The 27,997-nt window shown below is 43.2% G+C and overlaps 1 protein-coding gene across 3 annotated transcripts; it reads right to left on the bottom strand.

Annotated features, from left to right (window-relative positions):
• Positions 1–4: 4 nt before the first annotated feature.
• On the bottom strand, positions 5–27,996 carry SUSD5 (sushi domain containing 5). Of its 3 annotated transcripts, XM_081931126.1 has the most exons (6): positions 27,709–27,996; positions 27,128–27,472; positions 20,702–20,879; positions 18,019–18,137; positions 14,932–15,120; positions 5–2,019 (listed from the first exon to the last, which is right to left on the bottom strand). In XM_081931126.1, exons 2-6 carry the CDS (start codon positions 27,225–27,227, stop codon positions 962–964), a joined length of 1,644 nt encoding a protein of 547 aa, XP_081787252.1. In that variant the 5' UTR covers positions 27,228–27,472; positions 27,709–27,996; the 3' UTR covers positions 5–961. The 3 variants fall into 3 exon arrangements, with proteins under 3 accessions (XP_081787252.1, XP_081787251.1, XP_081787253.1); XM_081931125.1 differs by having other exon boundaries at positions 27,128–27,996; XM_081931127.1 differs by lacking the exons at positions 27,128–27,472; positions 27,709–27,996 and adding an exon at positions 26,366–26,533.
• Between the last annotated feature and the right edge of the window lies 1 nt (position 27,997).

The following is a 27,997-nucleotide window of genomic DNA, read 5'->3' as shown; positions in this document are numbered from 1 at the left end:
TGGGTGGAATATTGACAATGTTGGTTTATTTTTAAACATTAATGATGTCTAGTTGTATATCATTGATTAAAGTCCATTCAAACATGTTCCTATCTCTGTCTACACTCTCCTACAGATAGAAAAAGGACTCTTTTTCTCCTAGATATTAAAACAACTAATAAAATCCAAACAGCTCAATAATGCCATGTTTCTATCTAACAGTCCATTGTGATCAGCCCCCTACACAGACTTAATCCATTGAAGGGTAGAGCTGCTATAGTACAAATCCACTGAAATAAACTGGAGCAGCGGTCGAACAATGCAGATAGAAAAATTCTATCTGTAAATCCATAGAACATGACAAGTAACAACTGTCTATGTGTTAATTTATCCTTACCTTAAAAATGGCAAATAGTTAAAAAAAAAAATCCACTCCACGTTGCACACAGATTGTCTCCCTGTTCTATAGAGCTTCTTTCAAATGTGTCATTGGGCTGTGTGACCCGTTTTGACACAGCAGAGAGAATAATTGCATTGACATTTTTAATGCAAGAAGCAGGTACTGTAAATCCATCCTGCCATCTTAAGGGGTTTGATGTGTCAGTTGTCAGATGATGGTCTTGCCATTTGACTAGCTTGCATCTAGGATAGGGACTACACACCCATAAGAAAACTGTGTCCATCATGTCTGTCACAGACTACCGATTTCAGAAAACCAAGTCACTGCCTTATATGTACAGTCATCAAGAGATAAAATATGCTTCTGTGAATCAGCCCTGGCAATCCTCAAGGTGGTTAAAAACTATAGATATCCAAATTAATCCCGATATCACAATAAGTTGTGATTTCAGTTAGTGCAGGTCCTGCTGTTCCATACACAGGTCTTCTTTCTGAACTAGTGGACATTAGTATCCATTTGTTTGGTCAGTTTCCATGTCTCTCCTCCATGCATTTCTTTCCAATAATAATGTATACAGCTATTTTAGACTTTCTGCATTTCAATCTGTTGCAGCTGCTGCCTAGCATGATCTTTCCCATTCAACTTATAAACAGAGGTCTTCTGTTGCCGTTTCTTGAAGCACCACACTGCCAAGATCAACGCAAGCACAATTAGGCACACAACAGTCACCCCAACGGCTATCATGGGATCTTTATCAGAACTGGAACAACTTGCTCCCGCACATGGTTCAAAAGTGCTCAAAGGTTTCCCACCAAGTCCATAGGTCAAAGCTCCTCCCTCAACAACATCTGGTGTATCAGTAAAGCTATTTTGAGAAGGTGTAGTAGTAAGTACTTGCATGGAGGAAGTCATCAAGTCTACTTCCTCTGGCAAGGGAATGGGGTCAATGAGATGGAAAACTGTAGAAGTCTCCAGTGTGGCCAAATTCAAGCTTGTGGCTGTGGTTACGGATGACAACTCTTGTGTGATGAGTCCCATAGGTGTCATTGAGACATACCTGGTGTTGTCATCTTTGCTTACACTGACGTTCTCTGGAACAGTGGTTGGTGTTAGAGTCCCTAGTATTCTTTTGCTCCCACCAGAGTGTGTCAATGACTGGACTGTCCCAGCCTGCACAAAATCCTTTTCTGGGCTGCTGCCTGTCTTCCTGACATCAGCATGGTTCAGTTGGTCAGTGGTAATGTCATATTCCATTCCCATAGATCCATCAATTTTATCCCCTCCCTCCTCGTCGACTTCTTCTACAGCTTCTTGAGTAACTGGGTAACCATCTAGCCAGGACTCATCTGTATGAGAATCTGTACTTTTTGTTGCTTTTGTATCATTGTTCACAATGGCAGGTCCAATGGGGAAGTCCTCACCTTCATATATCATTTTGGTGCCTTTCTTGTTATATGCAGTTTTCACGCCAATGTGGTTGTCGTCGTCGGCAAACTGGGTCTTCTTCTCATCATGAGTGGCTTTCTCTTGCTCATTTCCCTTCTCCTCTGCCTCTTTGGCATTGTGTTCATGTTCTTCGGTAGAAATAGATCGGTCATCGGGGAAATTGTCTTCATAATCGATATGTCCCTCAGTTTCATCTGAAAAGATAAAATAACAATTTAAGGGGATGGGGTTTCTGGCACCAGATTATCACAAAGCTCTTTCACCAGCTCACATCATAACAGAATAAATTTATTTTTGAAGGCTTATGAAGGCTGTGGGTAGAAAATGATGTGAAGTGTCCTTTCTACAGGTCTCACATATGCCTACTGATGTGTCTGTTTCAACTGCTGCTCTTGGAAGGTTCCATAGGGAACAATGCCCCAGCCCCCCTCCCCCAGCATGTGTGCTACCTAGCAACCCAGTGTTATGAAATGTGGTCCTGAATAGACAGGCAATAGCTTATATGGCACAGGAGGTGAAACAAGAAGTAGGACTGAATCACAACTGAGGTGCTTCTGTTTCAGAGACTAGGACCCAAACCAACGGATCCAAGTTACAAGAAAGGAGACTAAACATCAGGAAGAACTTTCTGACAGTCAGAGCTATTCAACAGTTCAACGGACTCCCTCAGAAGGTGGTGGACTTTCCTTCCTCAGAGGTTTTTAAGCTGAGGTTGGATGGCTATATGTCATGTATGATCTTGTTGAGATTCTTGCATCGCAGGGGATTGGATAATAATAATAATAATAATAATAATAATAATAATAATAATAATAATAATTTATTATTTATACCCCGCCCATCTGGCTGGACATCCCCAGCCACTCTGGGCGGCTTCAAAAAAAAATACTAAAATACTGTAATACATCAAACATTAAAAGCTCGAAGACCCTTGGGGTCCCTTTCACCTCCACAATTCTATGATTCTGGGTCTGCATTAGTGAGTATGGTAGGATGCTTGAATAGTCACTTTTAGATAAGCGAAAGAAGCTTATGGTAATGTAATGCAGTTTCTGGTGTTCATAAAACACCCAGGGCCAGGTAGTGCTAGTTGGCTTAGGCCCGAGACAATGGGACATCTCCTCACATGTACAACTGGACTGTTCGCATCTCCTGACTTTTCCTGATGATGGAAAAGCTGTGGGGGCAGATGAATGCTCTGGGAGGAGGATAGCGGAAAGTGTCCATTCCCTGCTGCTATTTCCAGGTTGTCCTTTGTCTCCAAATCCTACTTTCTAAATGTTATTCCAAGTGCCAAATTATCCCCAGAACCCAACTGTACAATCAGGTCTCCGAACTAAAATGAACAAGCACCAAACCAAAAGCCTGTAGGAGTTATGTAACTTATTTAGGAAGCAGGAATGGCATGCTTTCAATCCCTCCTTTTCCCCACAAGTGTTTTCTTATCTAATCTGTTTCCCTCCTAATTAATATTACAACTCGTCTTAATAATTACCATATAACTTCTAACTTATTCTTTTTCATCTCGCTTGTTCTTTTTTCATCTATTGATCCGGATTTGTCGATAAAGGTCAAACAGAAAACATGTGCAGAGAGTATTAAACATCTTTGCTTACAGTTTTCCAGCTGGCATTTATGTGCTCCTGCCCAGAGGGTCCTCCTCTTCACCATCCCAGAGAGATGACAGGAGAGGAAGGGGAATTAGTATCCTTTTATGCTAGGGATGTGAGGGATGCGGGTGGCACTGTGGTCTAAACCACTGAGCCGAGGGCTTGCCGATCAGAAGGTTGGCAGTTCAAATCCCCGCAATGGGGTGAGCTCCCATTGCTCTGTCCCAGCTCCTGCCAACCTAGCAGTTCAAAAGCATGTCAAAGTGCAAGTAGATAAATAGATACCGCTCCTGCGGGAAGGTAAACGATGTTTCCATGTGCTGCTCTGGTTTCGCCAGAAGCAGCTTAGTCATGCTGGCCACGTGACCCGGAAAAACTGTCTGCGGACAAACGTTGGCTCCCTTGGCTAGTAAAGTGAGATGAGCGCCGCAACCCCAGAGTTGTTCACGACTGGACTTAACTGTCAGGGGTCCTTTACCTTTACCTTTTTATGCTAGGGATATACCACTCTGGCAGTGTGGGGGTTTTTTGGCTCCTGCCTTGTCTTACAAGGAAAAAATGTGGGTAGGATTTGTACTAGGATGGTTACACTTCATTTACTCCAGACATTTTTGCATTTAGTAATAAATCAGTGAAATACTGAGTGTGATGCTCTTTGCTTGTAAATTGTTGTGGATAAAGTGATGTGCATCCCAGAGACATCTAGATGAGACCTCCAGTCTGAATTGGCAATAACCAGTGCTTTTTTTCTTTAAAAAAATGTTTAGGGGTACTCTCATTTTGACTCAAGGAAATCACCATTTTATACAGTGGTGCCTCGCAAGACGAAAAGAATCCGTTCCGCGAGTCTCTTCGTCTTGCGGTGTTTTCGTCTTGCGAAGCAAGCCCATTAGCGGCTTGGCGCTATTAGCGGCTTAGCGGATCAGCTGATAAGCGGCTTAGCGGATCAGCTGATAAACGGCTTAGCGGATCAGCTGTTAAGCGGCTTAGCGGATCAGCTGTTAAGCAGCTTAGCGGATCAGCTGATAAACAGCTTAGCGGCTTAGGAAAAGGGGGGGGGAGGGAAAAAACCCCGCAGGAACTCGCAGTACATTTTCGTCTTGTGAAGCAAGCCCATAGGAAATTCGTTTTGCGAAGCACCTCCAAAACGGAAAACCCTTTCGTCTAGCGGGTTTTCCGTCTTGCGAGGCATTCGTCTTGCAGGGCACCACTGTAGTTCAAATCGGGTGAAATAAATACAGTAAATGGATGAAAGTACAAGGAACATGCATTACCTCATGGTGATGAAAAATAGTTAGTAATTTTCCTACTCATATTGAAATACTGCCCCTCAATGAGGCCAAGCTGTCATCAGTAAAGCACCACACATCCACATTCCACACTGCTTCACACATTAAACACTCGCTTCTGTCTGAGACTCAGGAAACACTGGGAAAGGAAATAAGGCTGCCATCGGTGGTAGCAACAGAACTGACGAGTCACTGTGCCAGAGAAGAAACTAAAAATTTTAAGTTTCTTCTCCCATTAGATTCACAAAATATTTAGGGGTATGTGTACCCCTGCGTACCCCCCAGAAAAAAGCACCAGCAATAACTCTCCCATTTCATTGCAGTTCACAAAACAGCAAGTTTTGCATATATCTAGATGAATGCTCAATAAACAGGTCAGCTGGAGGAGGTCCCTTATTCATATTACATCTCTGGTCTGCCATGATCTTTCATAGAGGCTCTACCATTTTGTGATCACAGAAATGATCACAGAATTTGACGGCTGTGAGAGGAAGAGCTAGTGTCTGAAAGAAACCTAGCCTGGGTGATAGAAACCAGGCCGGCTAATACTCAGTAACTGCTTCATGATCAAAATATCTGAAGTAATAAGTAATTGTTTCTGTGTCCTTGTAACCAGACCCTGAGCTGTCCTTTATTTTCATCCCACAACACCATTTCCCCAATCTTTCTAGGACGAGTTCTTATTTGCCAGACGTTTGAAAAACAAAACCCACAATTGTACAGTGCTTTTGGCATGGTATAGTCCAAAAAACAAACATCATACAATGGAAACCTTAAAGCAAAAACACAACCTAAAACCAGAATAGCAATATAAAAGTACATAGATGTGAATAAAACATAAATTCAGAGGATTTAATGTTAGTCCTAGTAGACCCACAGAAAATAACAGACATGACTAATTTAGTCCATTAATTTCAATGGCTCTACTTTGAATATAACTTAATTGGATACAACCAATAGTTTGGTTGCTGAATTTCATATCTGGGGAGTAGAATTCATACAGAACAGAATTAATAATGAGCTTTGCAGTTGTGGTTTAACCCTGGAATAACCAAAAATAGGATTTTTATTGTGGTCCCTCTCTCTTTTTTTCCTGTTAACCTGAAACATTCTAGTCCAATAAACTCTCCAAGCGTCTTCTATCCTGAAGCAACCATTCTACTTTCATTCCTTTCCAAACTGTAAGGCTTGTTCTGTTTTACTTGTCTTGGTTGTATCATGGCTACCATAATTTTTCCCCCTGAAGAAGACAGAAAGTTCTGCCAGAAATAACTTTTTAGAGGTCTGATACTTTAGAAAAAAAAATACTGTGATGTTGACAAGGAAATTCTAAAATATACTCTTTCAATCCTAGACTTTAGCGATTGAACAGCATTGTGCACTGTAACAGAAATAGAGAGGAAAGCAAAGGAACTCTTATGAAAGTTATTGTTTCTGCAAGTCTAGTCACTGTACCATTTGGATTAAGTTATTTTTATGTTTCTTAGAAATAAATGCTGGTATCAGGATGTGGCTTTATAAGGTCATTTCTTAGCTGGCATATGTTGATTTGGCTCTGCTGAGGCCAAAACCTACACTGATTTGGCCTACTATTTTTGAAGCCACAGACTTTCAGAGCAAAAGACAGGAAACAGGACTAAAAATTGCTTTCATAATTACATAAATCTAATTTAAAAGCCTATTAGACCGCTAAGTGGAATGACTAACTCAGCCCTTCTTAACAAGTATTGCCTGCTTTGAGGTGCTAGGGAGAATGTCAGAGTTCAGAGACAGTTCTGAATAACCTCCACATATTCACCCCTATTAAAATCTCACTGAGGTATTATATAAAAGCAATGTGAAAGGATGCCAGCCAGATTTCACTCCAGGCTGTAACTCAAGTAGTTGCCAGGGACTCATCCTTTCTTTACTCTGAATGTAACAAATACTTTACTTAATATTGGAAATGTTGGGGATGGCAGCAACAGGTGGAAATTGTTGTTGTTGTGATGTTGATTCTGATTCTGATTTAGCCATTGGTTACCTCAGAAGGTATCGGCGCAATTTGCATTTAAAAAATTACCACAAAGGAAAAAGATTAGCCATATAAAACATGAATGTTTTTATAATTCAGAGCAATACTCCCACCCCAACAGGAAGCTTTGTCAGTACACTAACAATAAAACATAATCAACTCAGTCCATCAAGGGTAAGGTACCGTATTTTTCGCTCCATAAGATGCACTTTTTTCCTCCTAAAAGGTAAGGGAAAATGTCTGTGCGTCTTATGGAGTGAATGTGTGGTCCCTGGAGCCAAATTGCCCAGGGGCAAAAAGCAGATTGTGTGTTTTTTTTAGAAAGAGGGAGCTCTAGAATCTGACAGCTAACCAGTTGGGTACTACCAAACGGCGACCGCTATTGCTGAAAGCAGGTAACCAGCAGGAAACACTTCAGTTCAGCCTTTGCACTGTTGACTGAACACCCCCTGCTGTGCAGATAATGGAGAAAGCTCATAAATTGTATCCCTTCTTTCGTCCTGGCCAACTCTATTATGCTGGTGTAAACCCTGGTGCACCAGGAACCCAGAATAGCAGCAAATAAAATCCGCTCATACGTCAGTGACTGATAAGACTGTTGGGGATAAGCAGTGTCCAGTGCACAGCGGAATGATGAGAAGTATGTGCCAACATGCTCTATACTACTTTATTTACAGTTCAAAGCTGGTAAGTTACAGAAAAACATTTTCCCTCTGCCGGAGCAGAGAAAGCGTCATCTCTCCTCTAAGGCACGGAGAGAATCTCAAACAGAAACTGCAAAGAGCAGTGAAAAACAGGAAACCAGTGTACGTCACATCCAGTCTCCCGTTCCCGTGAGAAACCCAACAGTACATCCTGTGGAATGTAAACATTGTCTTGTGACAAGCCCTTCCGCTGCTCAGTGAGGGAAGCAGAAACCAACATCCTCCCCCTTTCTGTGAACATCACTGGGCAGCGTGTTCGTACAATATCAGTACAAACCCAACTTCTGCACATAGGTACAGTGTTGATCCCTTGATACAACCTTGGACAATACATCAGCAGGAATTTCATTACCTGGCATATAGGACACCGTTACGAGTCCCTTCTGAATACATTCCCTAGCATGTTGCAACTTCAATTGCAAGTGCTTCGTGCTTTGCTTACAACCTTCAGAATTCAGCAAAGCCAAACATGCTTTGTTGTCCTGGTAAACCTGGATTGGACATTTGACAGGAATTTTCATGTCTTTGCACAATTGTAACAACCATTCACAATCCTTAAGTGAATAAGACAGTGCATTCAGTTCAGCTTCACAAGTACTTAAGCTAACTGTTGTTTGCTTCTTGCATGACCAATCAAATAGACCCTGATTGTACTTATAGCAAACTCCAGACGTACTTTTCCTGTCTGTAGTGTCACTTCCAAAACTTGCATCTGCAAATATCTCAAGACCACCAGACTTCTGATTGTTAAATCTCAGTCTGTAATGCATAGTGCCTTTCAAATACCGCGCTATGCGTTTCAGAGCTTTCCAATCCTTAACAGTAGGATTGTTGACTTGTCTGCTTAGCAAATTACAGCTAACAGCAATGTCTGGTCTTGAACATCTGGCAATGAAGTTTAGCTTGCCTAGCACACTTCTGTACAGTGTAGTGTCAGAAAATGCTTCTTCAGTGTCATCTACCTGATAACCTGTTATCATCGGTGTGTCCACAGGGTTAGCATCCATCAGGTTTAGTTTGCTTAACACATCAGCAATTTTCTGTGACTGGTGTACTAGAATGTTACCATCTTGATCTTTCTCTATTTCCAGAGATAGGTAGTTGTTTACCTCACCAAGATCTTTCATGTCAAAGTGCTCTTTCAGTTGAGCTAGGGCGTTATTGTACATTGTGACATCTTTCCAAAAGAATAAAAGATCATCAACATAAAACAAACAATACAGTTTCTTTTGCCCCTCCTCTTTGACAAATACACATGGATCAGCTTTCCCTTGCTGAAAACCTAGAGAAAATAATACTTCAGTGAGTTTTGTGTGCCAACACCGTGCACTTTGTTTGAGACCATAAAGGGACTTTTTCAGAGCACAAACAAATCCCTGTTTTACCTGTACGCCATCAGGTGGAAGCATATAAAGTGATTCATTTATAGATCCGTACAGAAAAGCTGTATTTACATCATGGTGACTAATGTGTAGATTCTCCTCTGCAGCTAGCTTGAGCATAAGCCTAATGCTCTCATACCTCACTGTGGGTGAGTAGGTCTCGTGATAATCTTCACCTGGTACCTGTGCAAATCCTCTGGCTACCAATCTGGCTTTGTGTCTGACTATCTTGCCATTTTGATCAGTCTTCGCTTTGAAGACCCATTTGCTTCCAAGCAATTTCATTCCTGGAACTACTGGAACAAGTTCCCATGTTTTGTTCCTTTCCAAGGAATCAAGCTCAGCCTTCATGGCATTTAACCATGGCTCAGCTTCCTTTGAATCCAAATCCTGGATTTCTTGGAAACTTGAAGGTTCAAAAACCTTCTTGGAGCTTTTAACAGCTGTCACTGCTATCTTAGCAAACTCATCAGCATATCTCTTTGGAGGTCTGCCTTTTGTGGCTCTCTGTGACCTACGAATTAGCCTTAAGTCTTCAACACTTTCCTCTTCCTTTTTAGGAGAAAAGTGACCTATTGTGAACAATGGTTCCTCCAATTCTTGATCAGAGCTTTCAGAGGGTCGCATAGAGGCTTTCGCACTCTTGAAATCCTCTGAATCACCCGATTCAGTTTCAGACTCAGAATCAGAACCTTCATCAGTGGGTGTGGGTTGTTGCGGTTGCTTTTGACTATCCTCAGTCTCATCACTGTCATCAGGATAACATTGGAAAATTCCCACATTCTCCCCCCACTTGGCATTGTACTCAACACTTCTTGTGAGCTTAATCTCCTTAGAGTCAGTCATCATTATTCTGTAAGACCCTTTCTGATAACCTAGAAAGATACCATGCAATCCACGCTTGTCTAACTTGGAGTTTTGTGGTGAGTGAACCCACATGTCCGAACCAAAAATTTTCATGTGTTTGATGTATGGCTTCTTGCCAAACATCTTCTCATAGGGGGTACAACCAATCGCTGAAGATAACCTGCGATTATAACTGTAAGTGAAACATGAGAGAGCTTCGGCCCAATAACTCTCTGGAAGATTTGCATCATGCAGCAAGGTTTTTAATCCTTGAAGCAATGTCTGATTTGCTCGTTCCGCAAGTCCATTCTGCCATGGCGAGCGAGGACTAGACAAATCGTGTTGAATTCCTTTCTCAGCCAGAAAAGCTTCAAACTGCTGAGAAGTGAATTCTCCCCCCCGGTCAGTGAAAAGAATCTTTATCTTCTTACCATGCACATTTCCCAACCAAGCACAGAATTCCTTGAACCTAGGGAAAGCCTCTGATTTCTGCTTGAGATTGTACACAAAAATATACCTGGAAAATGCATCAAGGAGAACCATGAAGTACCTATTTCCACCCAAAGAGGGCGCTAGTGGTCCAACCAAATCAGCATGAATAATTTGGTATGGTTCTGTAGCTTGCCTACTAGACACCTTACCTTTCGCAGCCATTTTTACCTTGTTTGCTGCGCATGCCTTGCACTTCATGTGGTACCTGCAGGGTTTAATAGTCATACCTTCAACCAAGGCAGGCATTTTAGATACTGCCTCAAAATGCAAATGTCCAAATTTTCGATGAAAATCATGAATACATTCTGCATGCAAACTTTTGTTAGAACCTGCAATGCAACAATTGTCATCCTGCACAACATCATCATAATACAAAACAAACAAACGACCAACAAATTCAGCATACAATTGATAATCATTTTTCTTGGTTATGATGCATCTATTGTTCTTAAAGGAAACGTCAATCTTCTTCTCAATCAGCTGTCCAACGCTGAGCAGATTATGTTTCGCATCCGGCACATAAAGAACATCCTGTATCGATAAGTCCAAACTGTGAAGAACAACAGTTCCGTAGCCTTTACTGGGGATTGTGTGGTCATCCGCCTGGTGAATCGCACCTTCCTGCGGTGTAAAAGACACGAACAGTCGCTTATCATTGCACATGTGATGCGTTGCAGCCGAATCAACAACGAAGAAAGATCTAGACGTCTTCTGGACCTCTGCAACCTCTGCAACCTTTGTAACCTTTGGAGCGTAGCGTGAGACCATTGCCTTGTGCTGCGTTGTCCTGGACACCGGACCTTTGCCTTTGCTCTGGCCTTTTCCACGCGATGAGCTTTCGCTGCGCTGCTCTGTCTTGGCCCTGGGATATTTGCATTCCCTCTTCATATGGCCTAGACGTCCACACGAGTAGCATTTCACTGCCTTCAAAGCTTTGGCGCCATCTGGTGGTTCCACTGCACTATGGGATGACGTCTGTGAAGTCTCCCCATTTCCCATGCAGCTATCACCCCGCCGATCTGCTTCATTCTGAATCATGGCAGTATCACAAGCTACTGTGAGTTGAGCATTTGGCTGATCAGTGGTATCAAATTCCCCACTTGCCTCATCCAGCCTTCTGCAGCTAGCCATCATGACTCTGGCATTTGCCTCCTGCGTCATCTATGGTGCTTTAAATCAGGCTGCTTTATACATGCTGCGTCTGTTTACAGCTGCTTCAATCCAAAAGCAAAATCAAAACAGCCTCTGCTTGTGAGCATGTGCCGCTCTTCTGTTTAACTGCTTTGTTTATCTGCAGCTGCTTCAAACTGCATTCCAAAAGCAAGTTCAAAAGCGAAAGTCCCCAAGTGCTTTCTCTATGCTGCGCTAAATTCACGCTGCGTCACATCTGCAGCTGCTGTACTCCAACAGCATTTGTAAAAGTTACTTTCGATTTCCCCCAGCATAGGAAATCTTGCCCTTTTAGCCTTTTGCCTGTGCCACGGCAAAAACCGGCTATTAAAAGTTCAAAGTCCAGCCATAAAGCCATTAATTAGAAGCTGGCAGGCTGCCCGGAGCAGTAGCACATACCTTCATCAATCATTTTGACGCGCAGAGCAGATACCGTGCGTTCCGTCCCTCTGCTGCTGTTCCGATACTTTGCCGGCACTTCGTCTCTTTGCTCCTTTGTTCCTTTGCCAGGAGCCCGACTTCTGGAGTCCATTCTCAAAACACTGCGTTTGTCTGGGCCCATAACCAAATGTTGGGGATAAGCAGTGTCCAGTGCACAGCGGAATGATGAGAAGTATGTGCCAACATGCTCTATACTACTTTATTTACAGTTCAAAGCTGGTAAGTTACAGAAAAACATTTTCCCTCTGCCGGAGCAGAGAAAGCGTCATCTCTCCTCTAAGGCACGGAGAGAATCTCAAACAGAAACTGCAAAGAGCAGTGAAAAACAGGAAACCAGTGTACGTCACATCCAGTCTCCCGTTCCCGTGAGAAACCCAACAGTACATCCTGTGGAATGTAAACATTGTCTTGTGACAAGCCCTTCCGCTGCTCAGTGAGGGAAGCAGAAACCAACAAAGACTTGTCAAGCTGTTATTCCAAAGTCTGCCTAGATTGTAAAGCTTCAAAATACAGGCCAAAAGAGAGCAGGTCTGGAAAGAGCGAGCCATACAATGGGCACCACCAGTGAAAAGGCCCTGCTCCATGTAGCTCCTGCCTTGTCATTTGATAGGGTGCCACTTGCCCTCCTTCTTGACATGTAATGCTCTCTATTGGAGTCTCCAGGTCCAATATAAAGGCCATAAGAAGGGAGAGCAGGGACCTTGAAGTTCCCAACAGCTGTTAGTCAAGCAAGCAAGCACACAGGTCACCTTTGTCACAGGTGTGTCACGCCTATGTCCTGGCCAGGCCTGCACCCAATTTTGTTTCTATACACTCTTGTTTGTTCTCAGTAACCAAAAACATATTATCAACATATACAAGGAGAAAAGTTGTTTTCCTTCATTGGCAAGGAATTGTACAAAACAAAGTGGCACTAATAAAGAAAAGTTCCAGGGTGGCAACAGAAAGCAAACTAAAAATGCATTTGCAGTTTATCAGAACTATCCAGCAATATCAAGTTATAGGAAAACTGGTGCTATTAACAGTAACCCTAGTTTGTTAATTGATTTGGCAACTTCTATGCACGTGACACCTGATGCTAATTCCCCCTAAAGAGTTAAATGAGATTCAGGTGAGGGGCATATCCCTTGTCAATCCCAGCAGGTATATAACAGGAAGTCCCGGCCTGCCCAGGCTGATGGCCTACCCAGGCCATGAAGGAGGAGCTATTTTGGCAGCAGAATCCTCAGCAGAAATCTCAGCGTCTCGCTGGCTCAGTCATCCCCAAACTCACAGCACAGAGCCACCCACAGCAGAAGAGTGTGCTCCAACCGATGGGCGGACTCTTCCCCAGACTCAACTCTCGGGCCCCAGACTCTCGGCCTGGTGCCCCTGAGAGCCTGGCGCCTGGGTGCTCCGCACCCCTAGCACCTATGGGTAAGTTGGCCCTGCATCCTGACACCTATATGAGGACAACATGGCAGATCCAAAACAATATCTTGCCCCTTATTCATTCATGCCTTGTCCTCAAATTTTTCCCTTGTGCACTATATATTTTATATTCAGGATCAATTATACAATCTCTTCTCTGAACTTTTTCTGCTCCCTTTTTGATTTCCTCCTTCCCAGAGCCGTGTTCCTCTGCTACCTAATATAGAAATGTTCTGGATACCCTCTAACTGTCGTTTGTCAAGGAAACTGCTCCAAGAACCTGTATTCGTGCTTCGCAACTTGTGACGCATGAGGCATTTGGCTTGAGCCTAGGGACTGCGTTCCGGAAATAACACACTGCCCAACCAGTTAGAGAGGCTTCACTACACAGCAGTGTGTCAGTGAGTTAAGTACCCGGGACATCACTGATCCCTGAAAACATCAGATACCATCTCTCAAGAGACAGGATACCTTCTCCACACTAGGGCTTTCAGCTGCTTAAGGATGGGCCAGCTCAGCTGTGTTTTGCATGATCATGCTTTTGAGCACACAGTGAAGAGCATATCTAATGCCAAGATCTGTTATTTCACTTGCAAGTGTGATTGTTTCTCACAAATGCTAACAGGAACTCACTTTTCTGCGTGAGACAACATACTAGAGTCCTCTTCGCGTTGCCCCTTTTCAGTTACTTGGATGCTACGTGATTATACTCTCCTAAAGATCGCCCGTTAAAAGAGAAAGCTTGAGCCATGGTGTAAATAAGTACTGAGACTAGCTGACCATCACAACACAGGGGAAGCCATCTGTCTAGTATAGGCTGTCTCCTTCCCCCAGCATATGGTTTCTAACATGGGTTGCAGCCTTGAACACTAGGTTTCTGGATCATTTGCCCAGCCTTTAGAGAGGACAGAGGACAGGACCCCCCAGCATGTATAGCAGGGATGTAGAAACATGCAACCCTCTAGATGTTGTTGGACTTAGAATCCCATCAGCCCCAGCCAGGGTGACCAATGGTCAGGTACAATGGGCATTTGTAGTTTAACAACATCAGGAGACATTATGTCTATTGTATATACAATTTTAGTCTCTACCTTCCATGTACAGTGGTACCTCGGTTTTCGAGCGTCTCCACTGATGAACATTTCAATTTTCAAATACCGTAAATGCTTTGGTTTTCGAACATGCCTCAAAAGTCAAACATGCCATGCAGCTTCCACTGAGTGCAAGATCCTGAGGCCTAGCTGTTGGTTACTGAGTTTTCGGTTTTCGAATGTTTCAGAACTTGAATGGTCTTCCGGAACAGATTAAGTTCAAAAACAAAAGTACCACTGTATTCACATACCTGTGGTTTATCTGTTTTAGTTTTATTTCATGTCATTACCGTATTTCTTCAACAGTGATTGCCCTCCCTGTGGAATGCCCTCCCTTCAGATGTCAAGGAGATAAAGAATTGCACAACTTTTAGAAGACATTGAAGGCAGCCCAGTATTGGGAGGTTTTTAATGCTTGATGTTTTTATTATGTTTTTTAAGCTGCCCAGAGTTCCTGGGGAAACCCAGCCAGATGGACGGGGGGTATAATAATAATAATAATTAATAATAATAATAATTTGTATACGGACAATGTACATTGTCATCAGATCCCGTTTGAAAACACTGCATGTGGAGATCCACTGCAAGTTTGCATTAGGACACTGAAGGACAATCCAAAAAAATTAAGATGTGATATCCTGAGTCGATAGAACTCACCTTTGACACAAGCTTGGACTTGACCAAACCATTCGCCACAGGTGTGACAGAGTAGAGTGAAAGCAGCATCTTTGTTACTCATGACATATCCCTGAGCACAGACATAGTGCAGCTCGTCACCCATTTCAAACCCGGTGTGGCCGTGGAGAACTGTGTGAGGAAAGGAAGGGGGGTCTCCACATGGTTTGCCTGAGGAGATAAACAAGCAGGAAGCAAACACATTTAAGTATCTGGTTAGCTGAAGGGCTTGGGGAATGTAAAAGGGGGGCGGGAGAATGTCTAAAATGCCTGACTCAGGGGACTCGGTGCTGCAATCTTTTGTTTCAGGTCCCATTTGTATACTCTACAGTACATTTTCATCTTATTTTTTTTAAATAGGAAATGAAACATGGGAGAAGTGGGGTTTCACAGATTTTTGTAGGTGATAACATCTTGGGAGATAAACTCCAAAGTGCAAGTAAATAAAGCTCATCTTATACTGATGACAAAATCAATCTAGGGCTAGCTGGAATAACTTAATTTATTACTTTACTTGATGTCACTAGATAATTGGAAATTTGCTGTCCGCTAAACTCAATGCTCAAAATGGGCGGGAGAAAATAAAAACTGCAGAAACGAAAGCTGTCAAGGGAAAGCCTTATGAACAGTCTAGCACTGTACAGAACAAACTCGGTTCTGTTTGCTATTTTAGCCTAAATTCATGTGGTATATGTTTGTATTTAAAAGCCCCTGGTGATTCTCCCCCTGGCTCTTTTGTTGCTAAGAGAAGGCCAGGTTACATAATCCGTCATTTTTTGATGTGGAATTTGTGCCAGACGTTCACTGGCAAAATCCGAATTTCCATTCCTGGGCTAAACCACTGCATTTTCTGCAATGGTAACAAGTTGCAGTCAACTTGTGGAATAGAGACTTGTTTGTCTTGCAGCCAAATGAATCACTCAAACATGGAGGGAATAGGGAAAGTTCAGGTGATCGGTGCAACAAGTCTTTCCAAAGTTTCTTTCTAAGAACAATAACAGAGGGGAAAAGCAGGGGACAATGTATCTTCAGTCTAAATGCCCACTCCTGGCTTTCTCCTTCGGTGCTAGCAGACCTACAGCAAGTTCTGAAAGGGGAGAGACAACCACTTTTAAGATTTATAGATGGAGTCTGGATTTAGTTTGTTCTGCGAAACAGCAGACTCTGATGGCTTGGAGGTTCTAGTCAGGGAAGAAGGGCAGTTAACTGTCAGTTAGACAATTAGACGTTAGGAAGTTAGATGTTGAGACTTAGCTGTCCTGTGAGAGAGAGTTTTGGGATAATCAGCTATTCTTGGGACTTCATTAACTGTCATCAAGCACATTTAAGACCCAAATGTAAATGTTAGTACAGTAGTACCTTGGGTTAAGTACTTAATTCGTTCCGGAGGTCCGTTCTTAACCTGAAACTGTTCTTAACCTGAAGCACCACTTTAGCTAATGGGGCCTCCTGCTGCTGCTGCGCCGCTGGAGCACAATTTCTGTTCTCATCCTGAAGCAAAGTTCTTAACCTGAGGTACTATTTATGGGTTAGCGGAGTCTGCAACCTGAAGCGTATGTAACCTGAAGCGTATGTAACCCGAGGTACCACTGTACAGTCATACCTCAGGTTAAAGACGCTTTGGGTTAAATCTTTTCAGGTTGCGTCCCATGGCGACCCAGAAGTAACAAAACAGGTTACTTCTGGGTTTTGCCGCTCACGCATGCGCAGACGCTCAAAATGACATCACGTGCATGCGCAGAAGCAGCAAATCACGACCTGCACATGCATTCCTCTCAGACTGCGAACGGGACTCCGGAACACTGTTTCCTTTTGTACATAATATCCCTATAATAATCAATATTAGTTCAACCTTTCTTCTGTGCTGGTGTCCATCTCATGACTAAGCCTATTGTACCAAGAAGTTACAGGAAGTCTTTAAAGGTGTTCTAAGGGAATAGTAGTAATGGGGAAAAGTTTGTATTGATGAGCTCACAGAGCTTTTAGAGTTTGCTGGATTGATTTTATTGGTTTTAGAGTTTCTGTGCTTTATTCTGTTTTTACCCTGTACACCATTTCTATGGCTTTATGCTGTGAAGTGGTTTATAAACTTGTTGAACAGAATAAAATGAATCAAGAAACTCAGAGATATTGTGGCAGGGAGTTCCATATCCCAGAAACATAAAACTTAAATAAGCACATAGGCGTACCCTGTATTTATGCAAAGTGAGGCTGAGAGAACAATTTCACTATGCCTGTCTAGTCACCCAAATGTATGTTACTGATTGGTGATATTTACAGAAATTAGGCTTCCAAAAGCTCCAATGAAAGTAGGACTTTAGCAAAATCTGTAGATTGTCTTCAACCAGTCATGCAATTTACCTGTGAAATTGCCTCCAGGCAACCAGAAAAGGAGCATATGCAAGCCACTGAAATGGCTGTAATGAACACAGGATTCAGGTTAGACAAAATATCACCTTTCATGTTAAAAGTTTCTGTTTCTTGCTGCTTAAAGATATGCAGGCAATCCCTGATGGAAGTTCAAAAGTTGGGAAAGGGGCATCTGAGTTGGATTTGCAAGCGTCTGGGGTTCAGATTCAATACCCTGTGTATTTCTTTGCTTAATCAATTATGCAAAATGAATAGATTTGCATGATGTGCGATTCTCACTCTGCATGATGTGCAATTCATGTTATTCTGGAGCATTGTTTTGTTTTGTTTTTTTAGTAGATGCAAATACAAAATCAGGGGTTTTTGTTCTATAAATCCTTTGCTACAACACACTTGTTCTCTGCTTAGTGCCACAATGTGATCTGGAACACAGGCTGGCCTGTGAGTGACTGCTGGGTTGTAGGGCTGGAGACTCCTCTCTGCTTCTAGATTATATTTCCTTTTCTTTTTTTATGAACACAACAAATATTCTAGCAAGAGCCTGCACTCAGCTGAGAAGAGGCAATTTGTTTCCATGCTATTTCATGCCCGTGGCAAATGATTCCTTCCTAATTGTTAATGGACATTTCAGAAAGAACAAGAAAAAATATTTGATTTGGCTTGCCGTAGTAATTATTTCTGTGGTCCACCAATGCTGACCTTCAACTTTCACACAAAGAGCATCGTATCTGCCACTCGGAGAAGGATCCATTTCAATCTGGACATCAATAATCTTCACGCTCTGTGGCTTGCTGCCTGTCCTGTTGCACACAGTTGTCCTAAAACAGAGGAAGGAGACAAAAAGATGTTCAGCAGCTAGGCTAGTAAGGCTCTGAATTGTGTCCAGTTCTCCATAGACCACACCTGACAGGTGGGCAGACGATTGCCATGAATTTAAACTGGGATGACTCTGGTCTGACGGCCATCACATATCATACTGAGCTACCAATAGCCAAGGCGTGGCTGGCTCATGTGAAAAGTGCCGCTGATGTAACATGCAAGTCTCTACTAAATCTTTTCTTATGTTGAATTGTTCAGAATTGTTCATAGGCAAAGCATCAGTGGGGCTCTCTGAATTCTCTCCTGAGATAGCATCTAGGAAGAATTATTGAGTATGTTAGCACCTGTCTGATTGAAAAGTCCTCAGGCTTAAGCAACGTACTCTACACCTTTTTTAAAAAAAGAAATATATTCTGCAGCAAGGTAACCTAAATTCTGTACTAAAAGTTCTAAGATCTGTATAAATGATGCAAATAAACCAATATGCATGATTTTTTAAAAACAAATGCACAATTTGTTCTAGCCATGAGGAAGGCCAAGGAGCTCTGGTGGGGCACTAAAGCCCTCAGATGCAGCCGATGCAAGCATTATTCAGTGATCCCTCCGGCTTCTGATTCTTCAGTTCCCATTGTCTGCATACTTTCAAGTGTTAGATTGGAGCTATTATAATTTTTTATTATTTATTAATTTGTATACCACCCTATACCTGTAGATCTCAGGGCAGGTCACAACACTGAGCTAGAAGCTAAGTATGCTTTGACTTTTTAAAAACAAATAAAAGCTGAGATTCGCAAGCAGCTGGCCTTTGTGCATAACACCACATACTGTGGGGTTTTCTGTGCTCCTTCTGAATTGCAAGAAACACATACCATCATGCTTCAGGCTGTCTTTCTCTCTACATCTGAGCAGGAGACATTATTAGGATGACCAGATGCAAAAATGGAAAGGACTCCCACACTTTTAACAATGGCAACTATTAAAGGTGCTTATGCCCTCTTACGCTTTTTATCCGGACATCCAGGGAAACACCCATTTAAAAGTCATTCTCTCTCTCTCTCTCTCTCTCTCTCGTGTGCTGAATCTCCCATGATTTGGTCAGCCTTTACGAAACTTCCCTAAGACTGCAGGTTCATCAACACATGGCGGTATCGAAGCACAATTTAATGTGGTAGATAATGAAATCATTATTTTTCCCAGTTCCTTTATTGGGAGTCTTATCCTGCGTCATACCGCTTAGCTCCATCTTTGCCCTGGTTATTAAATTTCAAGCACGGTCGAATTTTGCCAGAGAGGTGACACTTTGGACATAACAGCAAAAAATAAATGCATCTGCAAGGACTCTGTTGGAATGTGTAAGTGGAAATATATCATTCAGTGAAGGGTGTGGTAGCCTAAAGTGTTTTGCTTTTTCAGTGCGGTAGGGGAGATATGTCAAGCAAGTGAAAACTCTCAGGGTACTGTTGGAAAGATTTCCCCCCATTTGAAGCAACGTACCTTCTTTTGAAGTACAGTTGCACTTCAAACACCTTTCGTTTTTAACATCTGACAGTCAAATTCATAAAGCACCTGGCTAATGGAAGCAAATAGGGCTTATAGGCCGTATTAAACATAATTTGCAAGGTTGAACATTCAGACAAATCTGGGGTGGAGGAGGGCAGCAGCAGCAGGTACCTAGAGTGGCAAAATGCTCTCTTGAAAATCAGTGTTTCTTAGTTCTACTATTACAAAATCAGAGGCGGATTTAGGGCTGTGTGACTGTGCTGGGTGCCAACCCTACAACTATGATGTAGTGAATTCAGCTGAACGAAAGGTGAGAGACAGCCGGAGGTGGGGGCATGTCGAATTCTGGCCTCACACAGGGCACCACTGAAATTTGAAAGGCCAAAGTCTGCCCCTGACAAAGTAGCTCAACCATTTTATTTGGAGATAAGTTATGTGTGTTGGTTAGAGGAAATTTCACCATTTCACCACCTCTCCTGGTGTGCCCCGCAGAGGACCTTAAGGTCCAAGACTAATAATAGTTTAGAGGTCCCGGGCCCTAAGGAAGTCAGATTATCCTCCACCAGGGCCAGGGCCTTCTCAGTGATGGCTCCGACCTGGTGGAATGCTCTGTCCCATGAGACCAGGGCCCTGCAGGATTTAACTTCCTTCTGCCGGTCCTGTAAGAAAGAGCTATTCCACCTGGCTTTCAATTTGAACTTAGCCTGATCTTTTATTCCCCTTCCTTCCTTCCTTCCCCCTCCTCTTTTTACGAAGATTACCCGCTCTGGGATCCCACAGCTAATTCTCCCCTGGTCTCCTCGCTGAACCAAATAGGACTAACTTAGCCATCTAGCCCTGGTTATCATCTAATGTTTATTGGATGGATTTCCCCCCTAAATTGATTTTTGAATTTTGAATTTATTGTTATTCATGTTTTACACTGTATTTTATGCTGTTTTTTGTTGCATCAATTAAGTGTTTTAAATTTGTTGTTAGCTGCCCTGAGCCCAGTTTTCTGAACCAGGAAGGGTGGGGTATAAATAAAAAAATATTTATTATTATTTATTTTAATGCTTCTTACCCGACCGTGCCATCCGCCAGCCAGCCCCTGGTACACACAGCAAAGGAACAATCTCTTATGGCTCTCCTTAGTTCTTCTCTGCTGGCTAATCGAGCTCCTACTGCAGCGCATGATTCGTGAGCCATTGCTAAGTCCAGACTCTGGGAGCTGTTCCTGGGACCAAGGGCAAACAATTTTCCTGAAATTCAAAAGACACAGCGCAGCATGTGATGTCATGAGATGACTTGGTCTAACTGAATTTTCTGCTTCTGTGTGTGTGTGGAGAATGGCTGCCGAGAGAGACTTCTCAGGATACCGCTGAAAACAGTGTGGGTTTGCATGATCTGCTGAAGTGAAACAGACAGAGGAGATCCCTGAACATTAATAGAGAGAAACTTGCGCACGAGATTGCAAATATGTTCTTCCAAGTTATATGTTTATGAAAGGAAAGTTGTTGTTTTTCAAAATATAAAGAGTCTGGACAGTGCATATCCTCAGAATGTATTTTGATACATACACACCACAAGCAAGTAGTAGATAAATTATGTTTTTTAAAAAATAAGAGAGTCCATGGAGCTGGTCTGGGTAGGTGCATTGAAATGTAATGTTAAAAGGTGAGGGTGAGGCCCCAAACAACTCCAGATTACTCCTTTTCAGAGGATCTGGCCAGCGCCAATAGGCTAGGGTTACCAGACGTTCCTGTTTCCCGGGGATTTGTGTATAAGTCCCCGGACAAATTCCATCCCCGGAATGTCCCCTGATTTCATCTAATGTCCCCGGGAAACGCAGCAGCGGCAGTCTCAGCAGCCCAGAGCAGTTGGCTCTGGCTGGCTTCAGGAGCTGCTCGGAAGTCCCCATATGATGGTGGTGCAGGGGCTCTAAGAAGCAGCTTCCGGGCGCCTCCACCTTCCCTGACCCCAGCAACTAAGCTGTGAAGGGAGGCTTCATACTGCCTATCGGAGCAGAAGAAGAGGAGTTTGGATTTGATACCCCGCCTTTCACCCCCTTTAAGGAGTCTCAAAATGGCTAACATTCTCCTTTCCCTTCCTCCCCCACAACAAACACTCTGTGAGGTGAGTGGGGCTGAGAGACTTCAGAGAAGTGTGACTGGCCCAAGGTCACCCAGCAGCTGCATGTGGAGGAGCGGAGACGCGAACCTGGTTCCCCAGATTACGAGACTACCGCTCTTAACCACTACACCACACTGGAGCCTCCCAACTCCTACTTGCGTGCAGGCAGGAGGGGTCAGGGATCTCTCAGTTAGGCAACGGGAAGCCTCCCTTCCCAGCTGAGGGATCCCTGCACAAAAGTAGGAATGGGATTAGGGCTGCTCTGATGGGAAGGGAGGCATTGCGCTGCCCAAGGCTTGCCGCTGCCGCTCTCGGCCGCCCTCCTCCGCCTTCCATGCCTGACCCATGGCACACCACTTCCCCACCACCACCGCTGAACAACCAACAACTCAGGGGCTGGCTAGGGTCATGGAGAATCATAGAATCATAGAGTTGGAAGAGACCACAAGGGCCATTGAGTCCAACCCCCTGCCAAGCAGGAAACACCATCAGAGCACTCCTGACATATGGTTGTCAAGCCTCTGCTTAAAGACCTCCAAAGAAGGAGACTCCACCACACTCCTTGGCAGCAAATTCCACTGTCAAACAGCTCTTACTGTCAGGAAGTTCTTTCTAATGTTTAGGTGGAATCTTCTTTCTTGTAGTTTGGATCCATTGCTCCGTGTCCGCTTCTCTGGAGCAGCAGAAAACAACCTTTCTCCCTCCTCTATGTGACATCCTTTTATATATTTGAACATGGCTATCATATCACCCCTTAACCTCCTCTTCTCCAGGCTAAACATGCCCAGCTCCCTTAGCCGTTCCTCATAAGGCATCGTTTCCAGGCCTTTGACCATTTTGGTTGCCCTCCTCTGGACACGTTCCAGTTTGTCAGTGTCCTTCTTGAACTGTGGTTCCCAGAACTGGACACAGTACTCCAGGTGAGGTCTGACCAGAGCAGAATACAGTGGCACTATTACTTCCCTTGATCTAGATGCTATACTCCTATTGATGCAGCCCAGAATTGCATTGGCTTTTTTAGCTGCCGCGTCACACTGTTGGCAGGAGAAAGGAGATAGAAGCCTCGGAAGAAGGGGAAACGCGTTGGTTGAGGTCAAGGTGGCAGCCGCCCCTCTGCCACCACCATCACTGCAGCATCAATGTCCTGAACGAGTACTAACTAACTAACTAACTAACTAACTGTGTCCCTGGATCCATTGAAAAAAATCTGGTAACGTTACAATAGGCTACAGCTGGGGAAGGCGGTTGCCCAAGATGACTGATGGTCTGAAGTATTGTAGCACTTACTACTACTACTACTAATAATAATAATAATATAAAATTTTATTTATACCCTGCCCTCTCCAGCCAAGACCGGGCTCAGGGCGGCTGACACCAGGTATAAAAACAATTGACTGAAATACAACTTAAAAACAAGATTAAAATACGACATGAAAACATTAAAATGCAACCTCATTTCACCAGGGATTACTGCTTCAACCACCCAACCACGCTGAGGTGTTGGAAGGGAGCTGAAAGGAGACTGGAGAAAACAAGAAGCCACAACCTTTTTTCTACTCAGGTGCCTAAAACTGCAATGTGGTTGCTGGATCTCTAGTGGCATGCCTTTTCTAGACTTAGGATGTGGCTGGCAACGGGGCAAGACCAGTGAGAGATGTCTTCACACACACTCATGGATTGTCAGGGTCAATGTGTGTTTGTGCACAGTGATATGCATGAACTGATATGCATGTTTTTCTCTCTGGTATTGGCACAGTTACAACAACCACCTACTACACCTAGATTCTCAAAGTCAGGTTCTATTTCCATTTGTTTCATTATTCCAGTTGCCCCAGCAGAACAGTATATGCAATTTATATGACTCAGAACAATTATGACTGTCATGACATAATTGGAATAACTTTTTATGACCTTCAAAAGACTTAACATGCGTTTATTGTCTTGGCTACATAAGCAAATCCCCCTGCACAGAAGTAAGACTATGAAGCCCATTCATAAAAATTCAAAAGTCTGGCATTTCACTATAAATGTCCTAAGAGAACAGAATTTACAGTCTTACAATTTTATTTCACACACTTTTTTAAAAAAAAATACCCCAACAACTCTGTAGTAACCTCCCGCGAGTCAGCCAAAGCTTACCATAAAACTTTATAGCACGATAAGTGAAAGAAGAAATATGTCTTTAGAGAAGTCATCTGTCTCATCCTTGTACAGATACCATTAACAACCTCACATTATGCTTATAAAAACCTTTCAGTTTAGAGGATGTCCTTGGTTTCTTGCATACAGCCTTATAGATTGCAGTTGTAACAGAAGAATTCGTGCTTTGACTTCATCAGAAAAGGACATATTAAAACGAAAAGTTTTATGAATTTAGAAATGTACTTTCACCTTTTCCATTCACGCTTTGTCATTCTTTGCATATTAAATAAATCTGCACCCTAAAGGACATATATTCGAACTAGATAGAAGCTTTTATTTAGTGCTTGTATAACAGATAACCCCTAAGTGTGTTTCATTGCATACAATGAAAATTACTCCCTGGTAAATGCGATAAGGACAGCAGCCAGAAGTCGCAATCCAAAACATGCTTACACGCGAGAAAGCCCCACTGAAATCGATAGATTGCAACTGGTCCTGTTTCTTAGCATATTTATTTGGCAGATTCTATGGGAATTTACTCCCGTGTATTGGGCATAGCATGCAGAACACGTATTAAACATCAGAAATGCAAATTACTAAGCAATCAGAAAGGGCAAGAGATATAGCGGCTTGTAGCAATTTGCACTCCTGTTTGCATCTAAGGCCAAACCAGACAGGATGAGGAAGAGCCATTAAGAAAATAACCTACCATTTATTTATTTTTATGTTAGCAAAAGCTGTGGGGAATCCCAGTTTATACTGGGAGGAGGGATGAACACTCAGACCATGCTATTTTCCTGTTTATAATGGCCCCCCTCAAAACTTATAGTTGCCCCATCCGACAAGAGTTCTGTAAAACTTGGACGACGGCATACTCGGACATCAAACTCAGAGTCTTTCCCACACAATTTATAGTTGCTGTTTGATCTGACATTTTTAAGAGTGAATTTGTCATGGAGTGTCTGCACCTAATGTTCCCATTATTAGAGAGTGACTCATAGAATTGTAGAGTTGGGAGGGAACCCAGGGTCATCTAGTCCAACCCCCTTTCTGCACCAATGGTGGTCTGTGCCCAAACTGAGAAAAGGCTGTAGTGACACTCCTAATGTACCCTCATGCTCCCTCAGCTAATATTTTGGAGTTATGAGCATGCGCACAAGCATAGTCCTTTCGTGACTTCTTAAATTAATTACTGCCTAGTGCTCCACATGGGACGCAGGTGGCGCTGTGGGTCAAACCACAGAGCCTAGGACTTGCCGATCAGAAGGTCGGCAGTTTGAATCCCCGCAACAGGGTGAGCTCCCATTGCTCAGTCCCAGCTCCTGCCAACCTAGCAGTTCGAAAGCACGTCAAAGTGCAAGTAGATAAATAGGTACTGTTCCAGCGGGAAGGTAAACAGTGTTTCCGTGTGCTGCTCTGGTTCACCAGAAGTGGCTTAGTCATGCTGGCCACATGACCCGGAAGCTGTACGCCAGCTCCCTCGGCCAATAAAGCGAGATGAGCGCCGCAACCCCAGAGTCGGTCACGACTGGACCTAATGGTCAGGGGTCCCTTTACCTTTAGTGCTCCACATTATTGAATTTGTGGAGATACAGGAGATTAGAAGAGGAACTAGATGTCTGCCTGAGCTATGGCAAGCCTGGTCATTGTGATGACATTTTGTCTGCAAGAGGAGTACTGTATCTATCTGTCATATGTCTCCTCTGAACTGGGCTCATAAACTGACACCTCGCTGACTGACAGTGGCATGAATCAGTTGTCTCTCAAACCACCCTGCAACCGCCACTCAAAGGAGGAGGATGCTTGTACACAAAGGAGAATTCTGAGGATCCATTCTAGATCGTTCACAAAAGTCAGATTTCCGCAGTAGACTAAAAAAGTTTTTGAGCACATCACCCTGGAATACTAGCTGAATTATGCTGCCTTTGTATGGCAACATGCCCCAAAATTCAAGGAAAAATGGGAAATATTCTGCTATAAATGGTAAGTTTGGAAAGGCCTTAAGTCAGTTGGGGCTAATCAGTAGCTATCAGTATCTACTAAACAACTGAAAACAAGCATTTTTAGATCATTAATTTGATTCAGCATTGGTCAGTTGTTCCATATTTTATAATTTGATGATTTTAATCTATACCACCATGATATTTTTTTTCTAATTACTTAGTTATATCTATATCTATATATTCACACCCACACCCACAAATAAATAATAGATAGAAACAGATTTTAAAATAGATTTTAAAAATTGGTAAAAGGTTGAGTTCGGGGGGAAAGACCTGATGACTTTGGCATCAAAAGTTCAGACCCCACACTCAGTTTTGAGTGGCAGAATGAAATTCCCAAACGTGAAGATGCCTTGCCACTGATTCTAATTTCCCCGTGCAGTTCCGTCAAATTAAAAGGAGAATTGAGGAAAAGGAATTTGCATTTCTGTCTGAGGGACTCAGCCTAAGCAAACCTCAAATTCACACACCTTCCCAGTGAAATACTCTGGCCAAAAAACCCTGTGGGATCCTCCCCTCCCTTCACATCACACAGCAACCGGTAAATAAATCCGTTAGGCAGTTTGAATATGAATATATATATATATATGCCTAGACCGTTAATAGGGGGTGGGGAGTGAGAGAGAGGGAAAATTATGCCGGTCCATCAGAATGGCTCCAACACCATCATATTTGTGGGTCCTTCCATTCAGTCTTATCACAAACTGGCAGGGAAAGCCTAAAGAGGAATAGCTGCTAATATTTGGACTTTGTTGTTGTTGTTTTTTTAAAACTTTCATACATGCATCTCAATATCCAGTAAATGCTTTTCTATGCGGCCCCTTCTTTTTATTCCAAAAAGCAATGCGAGTAAACAGTACCACACACTGGTTTGTGTCTGCACCCCCTTTCCCTGCAATAACCCCCCCTCAAAAAAGAAAAGAAAACCAGCATCCTAAATGCTTTTTGCAAATCGATGTGCAAAAGCCAAAGCTGTAGGGAAACATTTCCAAATCTAGCATCAACCCTGCTGCAGAATTGCATTATAAAGTTTTGATTGACTTTTCCCACAGGGCATTAAAAAAAAACCTCTTCTGCATGATCTTAGCCTTTGAAAGACTTTTGCTTTTGGCGACGTGCAACGTTGACTGCGAGATATTTGAATCTCGCAGATCCTTTCTCCCGATTCCCCCCCCTTCCCCCCGGCAGCGATCCACAAACCCTTAAGTACTCTAGGGCTAAGCAGGACTCACCATCCGCTTCGACAGAGGCGTCTTGGAGGAGGAGGAAGAGGAGCGCGGATCCCACAGCCTGGGCAAAAGTGGCAGGCGATCTGGTAGGAGCTGGAGCCATGGCAGGGAAGGAGGGAAGGTCGCCCGCAAGGAAGTCCCTCTGAGCTTGAAGGATCCGGAGGTGGAGGGATTCAAACTGCCAGATCCTGGCGCCTTGGGGATGGAGCGACAGAAGGAGGAGATCTCCCTAAGGCTGCCCCGGGCAAGAAAGGGGGAGCGCGCGGGTTGCTTTGCCAGCTGAGGATTTTTTTTGGAGAGAGCTTTTTTTCCAGCCCATGGAGAACCGGTGTGAAAAGTCACGTTGCCCTGTCAGTAAATGTTGCATACATCAGAGGGGAATTATTATTTTTTAAAAAAATAATTTAAAAAATAAATAATAAAACGCATTTAAGGGAAAAGAGAGGGAGGGTGAAAAGGGGTGACGAAGGGAGCAGCTGGAGAAAAATCCCAGCCTTAATCCGAAAAGAGCCGTTCACACGTGTGAATTGAAATATTCGTATCAAAGGGGGGCAAATTTACTTTACATGGGGACCCCAGCTGACCTTTCCATCGTTGCAGCTGCTGGAAAAAACGTCCAGCCATGGTCACAGCCTCTTTCTGTGTTACAACATACCCCAACCTACTTATTTATTTACAGTGGTACCTCAGGTTAAGTGCTTAATTCGTTCTGGAGGTCCGTTCTTAACCTGAAACTGTTCTTAACCTGAAGCACCACTTTAGCTGATGGGGCCTCCTGCTGCCGCCGCGCCGCCAGAACACGATTTCTGTTCTCATCCTGAAGCAAAGTTCTTAACCTGAAGCACTATTTCTGGGTTAGCGGAGTCTGTAACC

The sequence above is a fragment of the Podarcis melisellensis genome, assembly GCF_964234715.1.
Source record: "Podarcis melisellensis genome assembly, chromosome: 12".
NCBI classification, from domain to species: Eukaryota; Metazoa; Chordata; class Lepidosauria; order Squamata; family Lacertidae; genus Podarcis; species Podarcis melisellensis.
This window is presented reverse-complemented; position numbering and strand designations above follow the sequence as displayed.

Bases quoted from the DNA above. Each gene is read 5' to 3' on its own strand.
- SUSD5 (XM_081931125.1), bottom strand. From the start codon at position 27,227: ATGGCTCCAGCTCCTACCAGATCGCCTGCCACTTTTGCCCAGGCTGTG. The intron at 20,880-27,127 runs GTGAGTCCTGCT...TTTGAATTTCAG, and splicing joins CGCCTCTGTCGAAGCGGATG to GAAAATTGTTTGCCCTTGGT. The intron at 2,020-14,931 runs GTGAGTTCTATC...TTATCTTTTCAG, and splicing joins AGTCCAAGCTTGTGTCAAAG to ATGAAACTGAGGGACATATC.